General features: G+C 31.3%; 1 protein-coding gene across 6 annotated transcripts in view; it reads right to left on the bottom strand.

The window, feature by feature from the left end:
- The window catches only part of LOC127701558 (MORN repeat-containing protein 1-like), a 34,969-nt gene extending 30,204 nt beyond the window's left edge, over positions 1 to 4,765 (bottom strand). The window contains exon 1 of one of the 6 annotated variants that reach the window (XM_052205496.1): positions 4,451 to 4,765. In XM_052205496.1, the coding sequence (XP_052061456.1) occupies positions 4,451 to 4,646 (196 nt within the window). In that variant the 5' untranslated portion in view covers positions 4,647 to 4,765. The remainder of the gene's footprint in view (positions 1 to 4,450) is intronic. The other 5 variants (XM_052205495.1, XM_052205497.1, XM_052205498.1 and 2 more) reach the window with 5 other exon arrangements.
- Positions 4,766 to 20,739: the final 15,974 nt, after the last annotated feature.

The raw sequence follows: 20,739 nt of genomic DNA, 5'->3' as shown, positions 1-20,739 counted from the left end.
AACATTCCAACTGACTCCATTTTTGGAAAATGACATCTCTAACAAACATAAACTTAATAGCTACCTCTTTACAAGCAGAACCAAATACAATGAAAGTTCCAACTATGTACTGGCTTCCGAAGCTGCACAAAACACCTTACAAATATAGATTTATTTCCTCTTCAAGCCATTATTCCACTACTAAACTCTCTATTCTACTTACTAGTACACTTGGTAGAATCAAAGTCATGGTAATAAATTGTTCAAATAAGGCCTTTGAAAATAGTGGAATTAATTACTTTTGGAGTGTCAAAAATTCATTGAAAGTACTTGATTTCGAATCTGTTCAAAGTTTTGATTTTTCTACCCTATATACCACTTTGCCTCATAATCTGTTTAAGAAAAAATTCACACACCTAATTAAATGGGCATTTAAAAAGTCAGAATGCGAATATATATGTTCAAACTCTTTTAGGTCATTTTTTAGTAACAACAAACAAAAGAACTATGTCAATTGGACCTGCTTTGATACTGTAACTGCCCTTGAATTTTTACTAGATAACATTTTTGTTCGCTACGGAGATTCCGAATATCGTCAAGTTATTTGAATTCCAATGGGGACTAACTGTGCACAACTTATTGCGGACCTGTTTCTGTATTGTTATGAGTTACAATTTATGACTAAAATCAGCAAAGACCCATCGAAACAACATCTTTTACAGAAATTTTATAACACTTATAGATATTTGGATGGTATATTGGCTCTCAATAATGACGACTTCAGCATGTACACTAAGGAGATTTATCCTGCTGAACTGACTTTAAATAAAGCTAATACTAACAATGAGCACTGTCCTTTCCTGGATCTTAATATCTATATTGTAAACCGGAAGCTTAATACCAAAATTTATGATAAAAGAGATGATTATTCATTTCCTATTGTTAATTATCCATTTTTAGATGGTGACGTTCCCTTGTCACCATCTTATGGTGTTTATATATCTCAACTTGTTAGATTTGCTCGTGTATGTAACAACGTATTTGATTTTAACGAAAGAAATCTCTGTATTACTGAAAAATTATTACACCAGGGTTTTTGATATCACAAACTAGTCAAAACATTTACTAAATTTTATCATCGGTACAAGGACATCATTCGTAAATATAAATCAACATGCAGACATCTTATACGTTCAGGTATTTCACATCCAATCTTTTATGGTAATATTCTATACAAAGCACAAAAATGTCGGCATTCACCTCAAAAGCTAACCAAACCTTTAAACAGACTTATTCAGAAGGGATATAGTTACGATACTGTTGTCAGGTCATTAAAGATTGCATTTTTTGGTATTAATATTGATACACTCATAGGGTCTGGTCTTTGCATCGGAAATAAACACATTTATTCTAAAACCAGTTGTTGGCATGATATGGATTATGTACTTCTCATATATTTTATGATGGTATGATACTGAACCCCTAACGGGAGGGATTGTGCTTGATTTTCATATGATGAAGACATAATCTTTCAATCAGTTTAATTGAGGTCTGGAGCTGGCATGTCAGTTACTGCTAGTAGTCCTTTGTCTAAATTTGTTAATTTATGTATCATTGTCATTTTGCTTAGTTTCTTTTGTTACCTATTCTGACATCAAACTCGGACTTCTTTAAAACTGAGTTTTACTGTGCGTATTGCTGTGTGTTTGTTTATTCTACATTGGCTAGAGGTATAGGGGGAGGGTTGAGATCTCACAAAACATGTTTAACCCCGACGCATTTTTACGCTGTCCCAAGTCAGGAGCCTCTGGCCTTTGTTAGTCTTGTATGCTTTTTTAATTTTAGTTCATTTATATGTTTTTGAGTTTAGTATGACGTCTATTTTCACAGAACTAGTACACATTTTTGTTTAGGGGCCAGCTGAAGCCCGCCTCTGGGTGCAGAATTTTCTCGCAGTGTTGAATACCCATTGGTGACCTTCGGCTGTTTTCTGCTCTTCGGTCGGGTTGTCGCTTTGACACATTCCCCATTTCCATTCTCAATTTTATGCTGAATTGTGTCGTATGTTTTAAATTTACTATTCGTAACTGAATTTGCATTTCTTCTATTTTATGGGTCCCCATACTTTACGGTTAAGGTTGAATTATGGATATGGTTAGGTTAGGATTTTTATTGGTTAGGGTTTGTTTTTCAGGTTTAGGTTAGTGTATTTTTTTTTTTTTACGCTGCATTTGTTTGCACCTGTCATAAGACATGCACCTGTTGTAGAGTGGTTGTCGTTTGTTGATGTGGTTCTTAAGTGTTTCTCGCTTTTTTATATAGATTAGACTGTTGGTTTTCCTGTTTGAATTGTTTTACACTAGTCATTTTGGGGCCCTTTATAGTTTGCTGTTCAGTGTGAGCCAAGGCTCCGTGTTGAAGGCCGTACTTTGACCTATAATTGTTTACTTTTTACACATGGTGACTTGGATGGAGAGTTGTCTCATTGGCACTCATACCACATCTTCTTATTTCTATGTACACCTTTTTATCATTCCATAATCCAAATATAGTTGACGGATTGCATTTTGGAGAGAATGCCCATTTAACCCAAGATGAAGATCACATGACACTAATTTTACGTTTTTGACCTTCATTAAGCCTAAATCTCTGATACTAAGTGATCTGCAAATATGACCAGGCTGGATCGCATGTCAATTAATAGGTGTACTAGATATCATTCTGCGGCCCAGCTCTGATCATATTATTTGCAGGGGAATTAACTCAAAGCTTATGTTGGTAGAGCATAATTCAGCTACCTTTTGCAATACAGATAATAGTTAGATAAACGTAAAATCAATATATCTGTTTATAAGAATATCACTTTATCAGATCTACCTTTCTTTTTTTAAACCCCAAAACTGCCTTTTTCAAACAATAATTTATGTCATTATTAGCTACCTTATAAACCTATCAAAATACATAACTCCTCAAAAAACAGAGGAGGGTCATTCTTTTATTTCACTTATTGAACTAATATATATATAATGGTCTCTTAGATACCTTTTTCTCAATAACACTGTCAAATTATAGAATTAATCATTTAAGAAAATATAAACATTTATAAGATCTTAATGTCAATTGGAAATGCTTGATTAGCTTACAAGTGCCATTTCTTTGTTATTTGACTGATAATCAAGCACATTATTCAATCATTTAAAGGTGATATATAACAATTTCACAAATATACCTTAATCCCTAATCCACGATTGTTAAGAAATGAATGCCTTATTATGACATGTTTGATATATGTAATATTTGTAATATTTGTAATATTTGTAAAAAGTTATTACTCAGTTTTGATATTGAGTCATCTCAAGCATTTTAAACTTACCAATTAAAAGTTAGATTTATTAAACAGAACCTTATGAAACTATTGCCAATGAAAAATACACATATTTTTTTATTTGGTGATACATACAAACATAAAACAATGTAAGGATGCATCTTAGGGACTGGGGAGATGAGCAGACTCTCATAAAAATCTAGGTTATGTTGACCTATATTTGAGGATTCTTCTATTCTAAAACTGGTGGATGGATTCGTTTTGGGCAATATAGCATTTTCCTTTTAAAGAAAGTTAGTCTGACATATATAAAAAAAAATCTGTTCAACAAATTTAAACACAGACATGTAAATTTTAAGATGCAAATTGAGCAAGAATGTATGTCTATAGGATATCATGCCCTGCTGTACTTTCACATCAATGTTGAGTGAACCTCCAAATTACAATCAAAATTCAAATCTGGTATATATTTGATAAAGTACTCATTAAAATGAACATGTGTACTAAGTTTCAAATTGATATGACCACAACTTCATGAATGCATATATGGTTAACTACTTTAACCATTATACACATTGTCACTTTTCAATGTATAGTGAACCACAAAATTTGGGTCAAAACTCTACTTTTGCATATACATTGTACTGTATTTCAAAAATGTAGAAAGTCTTATAACAACAACACTGGAGGGACTGCTGCAGAAAATTTATTGATCGACATGTTTCATAACGACCCTGCATACCCGAGGTATCCACTTCAGGGACTCTAACTCACTACAGACTCACCAGGCGTTGGTTCACTTTCGTTTGTAATTGTATTTCAAAAAGTTCACATCATTATGAACATGTGTACTAAGATAAGATAAGATACGATAAGATAAGTACTAAGATAAGATAAGATACGATAAGATAAGTACTAAGTTTCAAGTTGATATGACCACATATTTGTGAAAAACTACCTTAACCAAAAAAAGTTCAATCTGAAAAGTAACAGAAAAACAAATGAACACGATGTCATCAACGATCAATGATTTAAGCCAAAAAAATGTACTGTAATCCTTGATTAATTGTCTTATTTAAAACATTATAAATTGTCATAAATTAACTAAGATTTTCATTTATTTTCAGATAATTAACTTTTGCTTACCTGTCCCAAGTTTAGGAAATGGATTAACACTAAATGGTTTTCTCTCAGAATTTACTCTTTTAATTTTCTTGGTATGAATTTTCGGTAGTACAAATTCATCCACACTAAGTCTGCGTAATTTAAGCGTAGATTGTTGATTAGATGACATTTTCACAAGTGCACCATGATTACTGTAATGTGCTAGAACTGATGTCATTATGGAATTAATATACGAACAACGTTAAACCATTGGCTGCATTTCCACATGGGGGCACGAAGCAAACAAAATATATTAATATCTATGTATATCCTACATTTAACTTGATCAGCTTACTCCTGTTTAATGCAGTGAAAAAAAGATTACTCCAAAACCTAATTCTTAATCCAAATTTAAATCTAATAATGTCCTATACAACAAGCACTGAGTTTAAAAATTTAATATTATATGGAAGTTAAGTTCTATATCCGATGCATGTGTACTTTTATCTATAACAGTTTTTATTTTATATTAATATTCTTGTTGAAAAAGTATTTAATTTCTTTGGCAGTCAACAGTAATGATATATGGTTCACAGGTACATAGTGAAATATAATGAAGTCCATATATATAATAAAATGAGAATTTAACTAGGATATGAGAGAAGGTAATGGGGCTCAATAACATTTATATAAAGTCTTCTTTGGAAATCATACCAAAGCTCCTTATTTTTGATATTCTTGGATTTTGAAGACACATAAAAAAATTTAAACTGTTAAAACTTAAAGACTAAAATAAATGGAGAGATGTCCCCACTTGTAAATATGCATGAGTCAACTTCCACACACAGATGCAGGATTCACGTAGTTAAGACCGTTTTGTGATAATAAGCATTGTGTATAAGTTTCATAATATTTGGTTAAAGAATGGAAACGACAGATTTAGCAATTTTTCCATTTATAAAGGGGCATAACTCAAGAACGGTAAAAGTGACGCCACCCAATTTCACACTTGATCTGTCTTTTGTGGTAATAAGCACTGTGTATAAGTTTCATATCATTTGGTTGAGGCAAATCAAGTTAGATAACGGAAACCAATTTTGGGGATGTAATTGCGGCGGACGGACGGACAGACAAGGGTAACACTTAATACCCCTCCGCTACAGCAGGGGCATAAAAATTTAAGATTTTTCCCCTGTAGAAAATAGATTACTACTTAAAAAAAGTACTATCTTTCAACGGAATACTTAGCATATATCTTTTGGAAAGTACAATTTAACCATACACTAATAAATGCAAATGGAAAGAACAGAAATAAACCTATATGATATCAATCTCAATGATATAAATTTCTTTGTTGTCTATTTTCAAAAGTAAAGTAAAAAAGAAATGCTTATTCAGAAAAAAGCACCAAAAAAATTTTGGGTCAAAAGGACTTTTTTAAATAGATTAACCTTCTTGGTCTAGATTGATATGTTAATACAAAAATCCTTATCCTCATGAGCCTCTGAATTGTTGAAAGTTTAATCAGGTATTATGATAATATTGACATAATTATGTTAACCTTTGTGATCATTCCGATTTCTATATGAAAGACATTTAATCTTTTCAACACTTTTGTCCCCTTTACAAATAAATTTCCTCTTATCGCAGAGTAATTAATACAAGATATTAAACACTGCAGTACTTATATTACAAGTTTTGCCATTTAAATCATAACTATGATATTGACTTATTGTGATTTAGGTCAATAATATTGCCTTTTCTCTTCATTTATGAACAACAGGATAAGATGAAGATTTATATATATTGTAAAATATTGATCTTTAAAATAAAGAAGTCATCTGACTTTCTCTATAAAGTAAACATGTGAACAATAACATTTTACATAGTGTGAATACAGAAAGGGTTGATGATATTATGTAAAGACTGTCATCATTCTTTAAAATAAATTCTTATCAAAATGTTTTACTAGTAATAAATTCTGATTTTAACAATGTATGTATATACATGTATGTAAATTACAGGACCAGCATGGGTGCATTATTATTATAAAGCCAAGTTGGGATCCTACAAAAAACCTGAAGAAAATTATATACATGGCCATTGTGTGTAAGAAAACATAAGTATTGGGAAAACAGGAAGTTGATAAGTGGTAAGCATGAAAACACATCAGACAGGTATAATTTAGTTACATGAAACTTACGTCCAAATTTCAGGAAGCTCTGGTTAGTATTTCCTGGGGAAATTGTGACACAAATTTCATGGGACAGACAGAGGGACAGATGAAATAATGGAAAGACAAGCCTAAACCAATATACCCCTTCTTTTACAGCAATGGTATAAAATGGGTAAAAATTGTCAATAAAAGGCATTAACTCCTATAAGGAACCAATTAATATTTCGTTGATGTGACTTATTTGTAGATCTTGATTAACTGCTATAAGGAACCAATTAATATTTGGTTGATGTGACTTATTTGTAGATCTTGTAATGCTGATTATTTTGCTTTTACACTTTGTATCTTTCTATAACTGGTATATATATATAATAGTTTTCAAAATAAATAATTGAAATAGCAAAAAAACGCAAAAATGTCATTTAAGGACAATAATTCCTATAAGGTCACAGTACCCAAATATCACCCATTTAGCAAAAATATCAGCGGAAATCTTACAAGTTTTCTTAGAGACTAAACAGTTTGTATTTTTATGATTTGACATCATGCACGTCTTTCAACATACCTAAATATATTTTGAATAAACACAACACGATCATAGTATATATCAACAGATGAAGTATTCACTCGAAAAAGTAAAATCTATGGAAACATCGCCATGAGACGTCCACAACAAGTGAACTTTTAAAAATGAGCAATTAAAATATGTTACAGGTACCATTTCTTAAAAAAAGAATAGTAAGCATGGACTATTGTCAAATTGTTCTAAATATTTGGAGAAATATAATAAAATATCATTTTTGATTTTTACAAATGTGAATTTAAGCATGGATGCAATTTGGGTACTCCTCATTAAATCACAGATCGTTTGGAGGTCGGTTCAAGTCAATTTTTATATGATTCAATAAAGATTCAAAATTAAATTAGTGGATCTATATAGTGAAGATGGATAAATCTACACAATAAATACAGAATGGAAACTTTTGTCTGGATCATAAATAAACGTGGGTGAAAAAACTGTCAATATAGGTGGAATTTTGGGAACCATCACGTTAAGCAGAAGATTAATGGTTTTCAACCATTTTGCCAATTTGTAGATCTTGAAATGCTGTCCAATTTGGTTGTTTTCAGTTTCTGCCTTATCTGTTATGGTTTTCAAGTCAAGGGCAAACATAACAAAAAAAAATTGGTAAAAATTGTGATTTAGGAGCAATAACTCCTGTAATGAGTCATTTCACAATTTTGGTCTAAATCGATGGTAGGGATCTTAAAGACATTCTGAGAATTTTGGTCTCAGACAGAATTTCTTTATCTAAAACACATCTTTAAGCCACTTGTATAATCAACACAATTTTTGAAAGAAGACAGTATTTGCCAAGTTTGGTCCAGATTGGCCTGGTTGGTTTATAAAAGTTTTTTTTTTAAAGTAACGACAAAGTCCCTAAGCAACAGCTTACATTGGCATGAAGGCCCAGCTGAGCTAAAAAATTTCATAAAGGGGTTCCATGGAACCCCGAGTCTCACCTGTGATCGCTGCTGTCAGTGTAAAATTGTAATGTTGACCTAAAAAGTGAGTCCATTTATCAGTAAAATGCAGAATTTAAAAAAAATAATAAAACTTTTGTTTGAGATGCTATTTCTTGGTCTTGAAGATTAGCATCTGTCCAAGTTTCATAACAATCCAGAAGGTTTACAAATTTATCATGTCAAAAAATTTCATTCCCAGACTGTCTGTAAACTGTAAAAAACTAAGTCCATCTATCATGTCTATCAGAAAAGTACTGAAAATGAAAAAAACATATTTTAAAAAGTTTCCTTCAGACATTATCTCTTAATCATTAAAAAGCTACTGCCAAAGTTCCATAAAATTGTATGAAGGTTTGACAAAGTATAAGGTAATAAGTATTGTGTATAGGTTTCATAATGTTTGGTTGGGGCAAACATAAGTTAGAGAACGGAAACTAAAATTTTTGCAATTTTCGATTTATAAAGGGGCATAACTAGATAATGATTAAAGTGATGCTACCAAAATTCAACTTGATCTGTGTTTTGTGATAAAAAGCATTGTGTATAAGTTTCATTACATTTGGTTGAGGCAACTTAAGTTAGAGAACGGAAACTAAAAATTTTGCATTTTTTTCCATTTATAAAGGGGCATAACTTGAGAATGGTTAAAGTGACCCCACCAAAATTCAAACTTAATCTTTATTTTGTGGTAATAAGCATTGTGAATATGTTTCATAAAATTTGGTTGAGGCAAACTTAAGTTAGAGAACGGAAACTAATAATTTTGTAATTTTTCCATTTCTAAAGGGGCATAACTCGAGAATGGTTAAAGTGACCCCACCAAAATTCAAACTTGATCTTTATTTTGTGGCAATAAGCATTGTGTATATGTTTCATAACATTTGGTTGAGGCAAACTTAAGTTAGAGAACTGAAACTAAACAAAATTTTGCAATTTTTCCATTTATAAACGGGCATAACTCTAGAACGGCTAAAGTGACGCCACCAAAATTCAAACTTGATTTGTGTTTTGTGGTAATTAGCATTGTGTATAAGTTTCATAACATTTGGTTGAGGCTTACTCAAGTTAGAGAATGGGAACCAATTTTGGACAAGGGTAAAACTTAATGCCCCCTCCGATACGGCGGGGGCATAAAAAAAGTCCATTTAACAGTAAAATACTAAAGATCGAAAAAGATATTTTCAAAATTTTGCTCTGGATACTGTATTTTAGTCAAAAACAATCTTCTGTCCAAATTTCATAAAATTCCATGAAGGTTTGACAAAGTTATTGATGTTTAAAAAAAACTTTAACCAGACTGAACCTAAATGATGGAGCCGCCAACACCGACAAAGAAAGGATCGCAATGTCTTGCTTTTGTGACATAAATGTTGCAGGCTCTACAAAAATCACCCTTAAATAAACTTCGGTCATCATGACCAAGAGTAAGTCTTGGATACAAACTATGTATGTTATGGATAAAAGTACTTAATAAGATTTTTAAACATTGATTAAAACAACAAGCTAGTATCAAAGATTTAAACCTATTGTTCACTTCGCTAATAATAAATTCACTTGAAGTAATCCTTTTATCCAATAAATATGCTGTATCATATGCACTCAGTAAATGTACTGAACGAGCATGTAACTTCACTTGTTTTACATTAGACTATGGAATATCAGCATGTGCTAACATTTATCTCAATATACTACAGATTCATTGTTAATTGTGGGATATTAATTTTTGCAGATTTAGTGGAGAGAGGCAAATCACATATTTAAGTTTCCAAGTTTTCAGTTGTATTGATAGGAGCAGATGACGAAACAATGATATTAAATATCCTAGGAACACTGAAAGTTTTGTTAAACAAAGGAATTTAAACCCATATAAATTACTGAATCATCGTGGATTCTTTAAAACTATCAGCAAATTTACCAGAATACAAACTACAAAAATAGGAAATTTACCAGCATACAAGCATTCTACAGATATTTTGCAGAAGTGATTTGTTTAGTAAATAACAATGAGGATAAACACAAACTCAGTGTGAAAGCTATTTCAATTATTGGTAGGTACTTAGTATGGTCAAAAGATGTTTATGTTTTTAAAGGTCTGTCCAATTAGCGTAAATGATAACACTCCTGAATTTCAATATAAATCAATATATGGCCCTTTGGAATTTTCAGAATTATTTACAACAAGTTTTTAGCTATGAAAGCCTAATTATAGGTTTGATTCTTTGCACCCATGAATAAAGGTACTTAGACAGAGATTGAATTGAAATTTATTCATTGCATTTGAGTATTGGTGAAAAAGCAACTATTTGAACTTCCATTTGTAAATTTATTCCTACAATAACAGCTAGTGTTACAACATTATGAATAGTTGTGCATGACAAATTATGTACAACAGGAAAAAAATTAATAAAGCTTAAGGTATTTACTTTATGTTGAGAAATTAAGCATTTTCTACATTGCATAACTAAATGCCCCGAGGAGCCTGCATCACTCACCTGGCAGTCTTCATAAAATTGACATGATTCAATGAAAATATTTCTGATATTAACTGGCAAATAACCAACAAATAGGTAAACATTTTCTTTCAAGGGTTATAACTCCTATAAAGAGTATACTGATGATATTGGTCATGTTGACTTATTAGTAGATCTTGTCCTGCTGAATATTTTTGTTTTTTTACAGTTTATATCTATCTACTAAAATTTGCAAACATCTTATCCTGCCTATCATATCTGTTGTTTACTGTTTCTCTGTGTCTACTATAGTTTCAGCAAAAAAAAAACCCATAAAAAAGCTTCTTTTAATGACAATAACACCTTAAAATGGTCTATTTTCAGTCTTTCTTGTAGACAAAAAAAAAAACGAAAAAAAAAACATAGGAAATATTCATCTTTCAAGAACATTAACTCCTGTAAAGAAATGACTGACAATTTCAACCATGTTGACTTATTAGTAGATCTATTCCTGTTGATCATTTTTGCCAGTATATTTATACTTTATCTATTAAATTAATAAAGATAATACATGTAGCAGAAACTTCAAAAAAATGGTAAAGATCATCATTAAAGGGGAATAACTCCTATAAGTAGTTGTCTGACAGTTATGGTCAAAATGGACTGTAGGTAGATCTTGATATTCTGAACAATTTTGTCCCTTCAGATTATCTCTATATTCATACTGATTATAAAGACAATGGATTATACTTTCATTTAACCCCCATGTTTTATTTTTAGCAATGGCGGCCATGTTTCTTTGCAGGCATGATCATCTGACTTATTTTAAAACTTGATACCCCAAGGAGGTGATATGGATTACTTCAAATTGGCCCAGTAGTTTCAGAGAAATTTTTGTAAAAGTCAACAGACTACGATGGACGACTGCAGACTATTTGGTCCAAGTGAGCTACATTGTATAAAACTAAAAAACTGACATGTCAGCAAGGGCCAGCTTGCACATTTTTGAGTGAGACACAGAAACAGATGCATACAAAGCAATCTATGTTCATAGGTTCTTTAATTTTGAAACCAGCAATTCATTATGGATGGGTTCTTTAATACATGTACATAAAGGTTTTGTTAAAATCCAAGCACTACGTATTTCGTCTGGCATTTTCGAAAATGGTTTGCATCCAATAATTTTTGGGCAATGAGAATCATTTTAGAATAGCAAATTATACCTACATATTAATTTTTGTGGAAATACTAGCAAACACAAATGTTTTTCAAAATTTACCATTTTTTAACAACAATAGTGCACACACTAAAATGTCTCGTCTGCTTCACTGACCGTTGATTTTATGTTAAAAGTATTAAATATAAAGGTTTTACTACAAGTGTCACATATATTTAACATTTTTAAATATCCAGGACAATGAAGTCAAGGTCAGATACACATTGTAGGATTAAGCAGTGCAATACTTTTGTCAAGACAAATTTTTGTTAGAATAATCGTTGAACTATTTCAGGCACTGTGTTATTCATAATTTTTGTTCAATCCATCTCTGAGACTAAGATGGGGGTGTTAAACGACCTTGACTACAAATGAGGGTCCCATAATATCGGCCATCTTTGTTTTGTAGTAATCAAATGGCTACTTATTAATGTAAAATGTTACATGATAAGTGCAGAAAGAAGTTTTTGGTTTCTGCAATCAGACTTTTGTGAATCAAACTTTACCCTCCAATTGGTTTAGGATTTTTTTAATCATCATTTTAGTATTCTGAGAATGACTACTACATACATTGTAATTTACATTTCTAGGGGACATAACTCACATCAAATTTTTCAGTCAACACTGGCTTTTGTACTCAATTAAGATATTGTTTATATAAACGGTAATCTTTCATAAATTTTTTATCAAAATCACTGAAAATTACAATCTAATTAAAATTAAATCTCCACACTTGCTCCTCGTTGTTTATATGTCGCGCGTGGGAGATTGATCTCCCACGCGCGACATATAAACAACGAGGAGCAAGTGCGGAGATTTAAATTTAATTAGATTGTGAAAATTAGCAACAGTGAGAATGCTTACAAAGCAATATTTCCTAATATCATATATCCAAGGGGCATAACTTAAACAAAATTTGGAGTAGAACTGATTTTTTTGACTTAATTTTTTATTTGCACCTCAAAGTTCAATGAATATATCCTGGTTTAATTTTTTGGAATAACACTAATTTTGTTTGTTAATAAAACAACACTGATTAAGAAATGCAATCCCATGAAGATCATATACAGAAATAGAAATTGACTGTAAAATTATTGAAATTATGCATCTTTTTGTCCGCTTGGTTGCATTGAAAAAAAAAAAAAATTGAAATATTTGCAGACCCTTGATTTGTACATTGCCATGGAAATCAGCATAATTAAATGGATTTTATCTAGAATTTTTCATCTTTCGGCAAGTAATTATAAAATGAATCAAGAGTGCGGATGAACTTTATGTTAAGAATTATAAAGATCAAGGTTTTACTGCTGATCCATGGAAATGAGGTAAAGATCAGATGAACCTTTCCAGACAGACATGTGCAACTCACTGTCATTCCTTACACCAAATATACATTTAGTAGTTGACCTATTACATATGGTATTTAAGAAATCAACCTAACAACAAAAGCTTAACATTGACAAAAGTACAATGGTAATGAGGCCAATGTCAGATAAAACCTGCCAGAAAAAAACAGAAATCTAAAGAATAATTCCATTAACCCAGTTAAAGTTGACCTATTGCTTACAGTATCTGAGAAATGGATATGACCACTAAAACTTAACTTAGATCACTGGAATGATCACGAAAATGAGGTCATGGTCATTTAAACCCTTAAAGAATGACATGGGTCACCTTATAATCATTCCATATGATACATCAAATATAGATGACCTATTGCTTATAGTATCTGAGTGATGGACCTAATCACGAAAATAGTTGACCAATGAACCATGATATGGAGGTAAGATAAGCCCAACTTTTGATTTAAGTGTAGATCTTGTCTTGCTGATAATTGTTGCCATTTACTGTTTCTCTTTATCCATTATACTTTTGAATATACATGTAAAAGTCTAAGACTCAAAAGGGGTAAAATACAAACAAATGAACAATGACTTCTTTAACAGACAGTTTTGATTATGTTTATTTAATTGTATATTATCCTGTTGATAATTTTTTATGTTTACAGTTTCTCTTTATCAATTATAGTTTTCATGAAATCAGCCAAAAATGCAAAAAAAAAGGTAAAAAATATCATTCAGAGGCACTTACTTATTTCAGTAATGTTGACTTAATTGTAGGTTATGGTTTGTTGATTATTTCTGCTGTTATAGTTTCTATCCTTTCATTTTACAATGTTTTAGTTTTCAAGATAATTGCCAAAAGCCCAAGATAACCCCTTCTTGTGCATACTGAAATTTTTACAAAAATAAAATGGTATATTCAAAAAACAACTAATCAGAAGTAAGTAAAATGACTCTGCTGAAAACCTTTCATCAGAATTATAATACATGTACCTTTAGGCATATAAATATTACATCAAATAATAAATCATGACTGTTAAAAGTCACATAACTCTATGACAAACCAGAAAATCTTTGAAATCAAAAATGAAAGATCTTATCTTGATATTCATTTTTGCTGTTTAACTCTATATATAAAGTTAAGTGTTTTAGATGCAAAAATAGGTGTAATTGTCATCTATGGGCAATACTATTATCAAAATATTATATAAGCCTGATAATTTTGGAAAAAGAGAGTAGTTAGAACTTCTGCACATTTTTTTTTTTTAGATTTTCTGTTTCTATTATAACTTCCAAGATATAAGCTTTAGACACTTACTTGCATTTACATGTATGTTCTACTTATAGCCATAGTGGCCAAGTTAGTCGATTGGCAGGAACAGAAAACATAAACATTTATTCTAGATATCCTAAAGATCATTGAACTAAAGTTTGAGTGAATTTGGTCAACCTGTTCCAGTGAAGAAGATTTTTAAAAAAGTTTATGCTAAAGATGCAAAATCATTGCAATTTCTCACCTTGCCCTGAGCTAAAAATGTATGACATCACAAAATTGAGAGAGGGTTCTTAACTCACTGATATCTTCTAAAATCAGAAGAAGGACTTCCAAGAAGGTTTCATAGAACTATGTCACCCAAAGTTAATTTGTACTTTAAACAAAAAAACATAGAACATCAAAGAACATCTCAGTCTTGAAACAAGACTCTTGTTTCAAAGCTATAAATAATCAAATTGATATTAATCCCACAAAGTACAAGCTAAGACTCAATGATTTGCTATAAATGCAAACATTTTACATTGTTTCAATTTTTTGCAAAAATTACGACAGGATAGATTTCACATAAAAATAAAATGCTCCGCAGGGCGCAGCTTGATACGACCGCAGAGGTTGAACCCTGAACAGTTGGGGCAAGTATGGACACAACATTCAAGCTTGATACAGCTCTGAATTTGGATTGTGATTAAATATTTGACACAGCATGAATGTGGGCTAAGAACTTAAAAATTTTAAATTGGACATTCACCTATTATGGTCCAATATCCAAAATCTAAATACATGGTTAGATTCAGCATATCAAAGAACCCCAAGAATTCAATTTTTGATGAAATCAAACAAAGTTTAATTTTGGACCCTTTTGACCTCAATGTGGACAAAGTTGATAACGGGACCCAAAAATCAAAAATCTAAATACATGGTTAGATTCAGCATATCAAAGAACCCCATATATTCAATTTTTGTTGAAATCAAACAAAGTTTAATTTTGGACCCCGATTTGGACCAACTTGAAAACTGGGCCCATAATCAAAAATCTAAATACATGTTTAGATTCAGCATATCAAAGAACCCTAAAAATTCAATTTTTGTTAAAATCAAACTAAGTTTAATTTTGGACCCTTTGGACCATAATGTAGACCAATTTGAAAACGGAACCAAAAATTAAGAATCTAAATACACGGTTAGATTCGGCATATCAAAGAACCCCAATAATTCAATTTTTGATGAAATCAAACAAAGTTAAATTTTGGACCCTTTGGACCTCAATGTGGACCAATTTAAAAACGGGGCCCAAAATCCAAAAACTTAATACACGGTTAGATTCAGCATATTAAAGAACCCCAAGAATTCAAGAATAAAACCCCATTGAAATTGATCAAGAAATAAGCAATTTATACAAAGTATCTTCTTTTGCACAATACTGTGCAATTGAATATTTCTTGCTATTGCGCAATACTGTACAATTGACAATTTCTTGCTATTGCGCAATATTGTGCTATTGGATATTTCTTGCTATTGCCCAATACTGTGCAATTGAAGATTTCATGCTATTGCGCAATACTGTGCAATTGAAGATTTCTTGCTATTGTGCAATACTGTGCAATTTAAAATTTCTTGCTATTGCACAATACTTATTATATAATAATTTACACATCCTATTTGGTGTGTATCTCCTACCATATCATTATTATTTGCTTTTAAATATAAATCAGAAATAACCAACTTAAAATGGAAAATTTTAAAAGAAAAAAAAAGGAAAAAAAGAAAAAAAAAGAAAAAAAAAAATCCCCCCCCCCCAAATTTTTTGAACCCCCTTATGATTCATCACCCCCAAACTCAATCCCAGCCTTCCCTTTGTGGTATGGTACCTTGCAGTACAATTTCAGAGAGATCCATACACTTGAACACAAGTTATTGTCTGGAAACTAGAAAAATGCTTATTTTTGGCCCTTTTTTGGCCCCCAATTCCTAAACGTTTCGGGCAATTACCCCCAAACTCAATTCCAGCTTTCCCTTTGTGATATGGAACCTTGTAGTACAATTTCAGAAATATCCAAACACTTACACACAAGTTATTGTCATGAAACTAGAAAAATGCTTGTTTTTTGCCCCTTTTTTGGCCCCTAATTCCTAAAATTTTGAGGCAATTACCCCCAAAATCAATTACAGCCTTCCCTTTGTGATATGGAACCTTGTGGTACAATGTCAGAGAGATCCATACACTTACACACAAGTTATTGTCTGGAAGTTACAAAAATGCTTATTTTTGGCCCCTAATTCCTTAACTGTTGGTACCATAACCCCCAAAATCAATCCCAACCTTCCTTTCGTGGTATAGAACCTTATGGTAAAATTTCATGGAGATCCATTCACTTAAACTAAAGTTAGAGTGCGAAAACCAATGTGTCTTCGGACGACGCCGGACGACGACGACGCCAACGTCATACCAATATACGACCAAAAAATTTTAAATTTTTGCGGTCGTATAAAAACAACTTGCCTTTTATAAGTTTTAATAGCCTTATTTGTATACAGAATGTCCTGAAATCACAATAATTAATCTGGCATTCGTGTCAGGTTACTTTCCCTGCATTGGGATTTACACATTGTTTATTGCATGTACACTTTTTTTGCTAATTTACAGCCATTACTAGATATCACAGATCTGCCTGCAAAAGGAATTAACAAGAGAAAATTTCACAGTACAAAAGTGATTGTTGCATGATCATGATGATGTTACAATCTCTGGTCAAGTGTCCAAGTTCTTACCTGGCTCTTTGAAAATTGCCATTTGAACAGAATTTGAAAATTTGATCTACAAATTCTAATTGTTGTATATAGATATAGGAAGATGTGGTATGAGTGCCAATGAGACAACTCTCCATCCAAGTTACAATTTATAAAAGTAAACCATTATAGGTCAAGGTACGGCCTTCAACAGGGAGCATTGGCTCACACTGAACAGCAAGCTATAAAGGGCCCCAAAAAATTACTAGTGTAAAAACATGTAACTGGAAAATGCATCAAATATCAGCAGTATATCATAGAATAGATCTGAAAGTGCTCACACATTAAAACTCATCACTGTCTAGCTACTGATCAAATATGCAGTCATTCTGTAGAGAAGTTTCTGAGAAAAGAGCAACAACAAAATTTGTTGGACGAACAAACTGATGTACAAGGTCATTGCAATAGAACTCCCACTTAGTAAGAGTATATATACATGTAATGAAGTACACTGAATCAATCAGCAGGACCATATTTGTTTTACACATGATTAAAACACTTTTGTTGAATATACTATAACTAACAACCCCAGCTTGTCGCTCAGGATCTAGACTTTTTGTACTAATGGGCCCAGATACTCCATACACAGGCTGAAAGAATAAGCTGAACTTTGATATTTATACTACTTACAGTGCAAGTTTCACGAGGTTGGGCATTCATAAAATTTTGTTCTCTTGAATTAATTAAGATCAATATACCTATAGACTTCAGTCATTTTGCACGTTCATTGTTTTTTATTCTTTGCATTCTGTTTTTCGGTTAATCAGTGCAGTCTATTATGTTTTTATATGAATAATTGTTTTGTTGCAGGACATGTTTGCAAAGAATTTGATCAAGATTTGTTTATGAAAGTAGTATTGTCAAATCATGTTTCAGTCAGCGCTGAAGAGATTGTGACTGAACAAATGTCTGTTTCGGATAAGAAATTTAAAAAAAAAAAATTGTCAGAAATTTACTGATCTGTATCGCAGTTCAAACATTATTGGAGATTTTCTATAGAGTTTTTGGGAAAATTGTCCTTTTTGGCATTGAGAGAGATGTCAAATTTATCCCCTACATATACATGTATAGGCAGGAAAAATCCTGTGTGTCACAGTTTTGGTGGACAGTGGTGGAATGAAAGGTTGTTAACTGGAACCACCGAGAGGAAGAAAATAAACATTTTCACATTAACATAATCATGTATCCTTTCCATTTTAATGTCATATCCTGTGGTAATTTGTAAAGAGAAATACAACAAAATACATTAAAATTGAGTCTTTTAATTGAATGATTCTTTACACACCTATTCACAAAAAAAAAAATCAATCTATCAGTACAGAAAATTAAAAAAAATACTTTCAAAATTTTGCTCTTGATAGACTTCTGTCCTAGTTTCATTATAATCCATGAAGGTTTGACAAAGTTATTGATGTTTATCAAACTTTAACCACACGACTGAACCGCAAAGTTGACACCACTGACGGCATATGTGATAGCTATGTCACGTTTCTGCTACAAAATATTGCAAGCTATATAGAGATCACATGGAAGAATGAAAAAAAAACAAAAAACATTGATGGGATGTAAATTTTAGCGGTCAACTCTGAATCTAAATAGGGATTCTTACTGATAAAATTTCTGAAAACAATCACATGACAAGAAAAAAAGGATTGTTTGGTTTGTCATTAACAGACATAGAAACTTCTAACAGGTACATATACACAAAAATGTAAGTGACTGATTAAACAACCTTTAATGTTGAGACCTGCATGTAGTACTGGTGTAAAAGAAGAACAGTACCATGTCTTTTAATACTTACAAAATGTATAAACACTGACATTGAAAAAGAACTACTTAAATGTTTTTTTTTTTTTGTACTCATGTGTGACTTTGTTCTTATATAGATCCATGTATATATACAATTGGAGGATTCTTTATGCCTTTAATTCAGAAAAATATTTCTCTGCATTTTTTATGTGTCATATATATTCTACATTTGCCTACACTATATGTTAATCAAGATCTCTTCAACACTCTTAGTCTTCTACTTCAATGAGCCATCTGTTTCTGTCAGATTTAATTCAAAAACATTGTAGCTAAGCACTTAACAAAATCTAAAATAATCAGGTAAAAATAGACAAAGTCATTATTTTTTTTCACCAATATTATATATATACATTTGTAGTAAACTTTACTATTATTTTTCAAACGTTATCATTGAATTCATATAAATATTCATCATGTTCATCCCCAGCAATTAATTTTGTAAAATTAATGGGTAAAATGTTTTATTGTCAAAAGTTAAAAAAAAATATTTTAGAGAAAGAACAATGTTAAGGGAAATAACTCTCCAATATAGTTTATTGTAGCTATATGTAATTCCTCCATTACCTCTTAATCCTACATTCTATAAATGCATTATTATAGATTAGACCTGCATTAACAATTTTTTTAAAACCAAAATTAAATATCGTAATAATTTGTCACAGCAGGGTAATCTGTCTTTCACTGAGGTTAATGAACCGGCAAGGATTAGCTGTCATTTCTATTATCCAATCACCCTTTAATTGTTAACACAACAAATAGTTTATCAAAACATGAACTTATACTATCATGACAATAAGTAGTTTACCAAAACAAGTACATTTATCACATGTATATAATGAACCTTAATCAGCCTATTACAAATGTATGTGTTTATATGAATTTGGTCATGATTTATGAATATGATAAAAAAAAAATGAAACTGCACCATGTGAGTGCAATTTTTAATAATTCTTTAATCTTTGGTGAGAAAGTACAACTTACCAACTCAAATAACATATAAATGCATCTCAAAATAACCAATAAATCAAATTTAATTAATTATCTCTTATATTTTGGGTTCAAAGACAAAAAATAAGTGACCAGCCAGACATGTTGATTTGTTAATTATCATTATCCTTGAATTAATTACCCATTGAGAATGTAATTTTACCATATGGATGATTATTCATTAACAATAATTCAAGCTTGTGCTAATGGACCTGATAGCTAGTTGGGAATCTGCTACACTTGAACTATTGATGTCATAAGACAATCCCTTTTTCTTTTAAGGGAACCTTTGTGATGTCCAGTGTTGACTGACAAGTAGCGGTAAGGTTTATATACATGTAGAAGAATATAATAAAGACTGAATATGGTTTACATTTTTACAAACAAGGCAAACAACAGATCAACACGGTGCAAACAGGAATCAGAGCATTACCACTTAAAAAGTGCAAATCATTTGAGCAGAACAATCAAATTATAATGTACAAATGTAAATATGATAACAATGATTGAAAAAATTATCTGATTATGATAAATATAAAATAAACGGTCGATGACAGTTTAAATTCTATTTTAAGCACATGTCGTCTTTGTCGAGTATGAGAAGTGTGGGTACTTGTTACCAAACTAATAGACAAATATGGGATAAGTCGATAAGCTTGTATCTATTAACAAACCATTTCTGAGTGCTTTGTGCTTTTCTCCAAAATATGTATGACTTCTAAAAAGTGCTCGTGCTGGAGGTACTTGTGTCGCCATGTTG

This window comes from Mytilus californianus, unplaced genomic scaffold, assembly GCF_021869535.1.
Source record: "Mytilus californianus isolate M0D057914Y unplaced genomic scaffold, xbMytCali1.0.p SCAF_5, whole genome shotgun sequence".
NCBI classification, from domain to species: Eukaryota; Metazoa; Mollusca; class Bivalvia; order Mytilida; family Mytilidae; genus Mytilus; species Mytilus californianus.
This window is presented reverse-complemented; position numbering and strand designations above follow the sequence as displayed.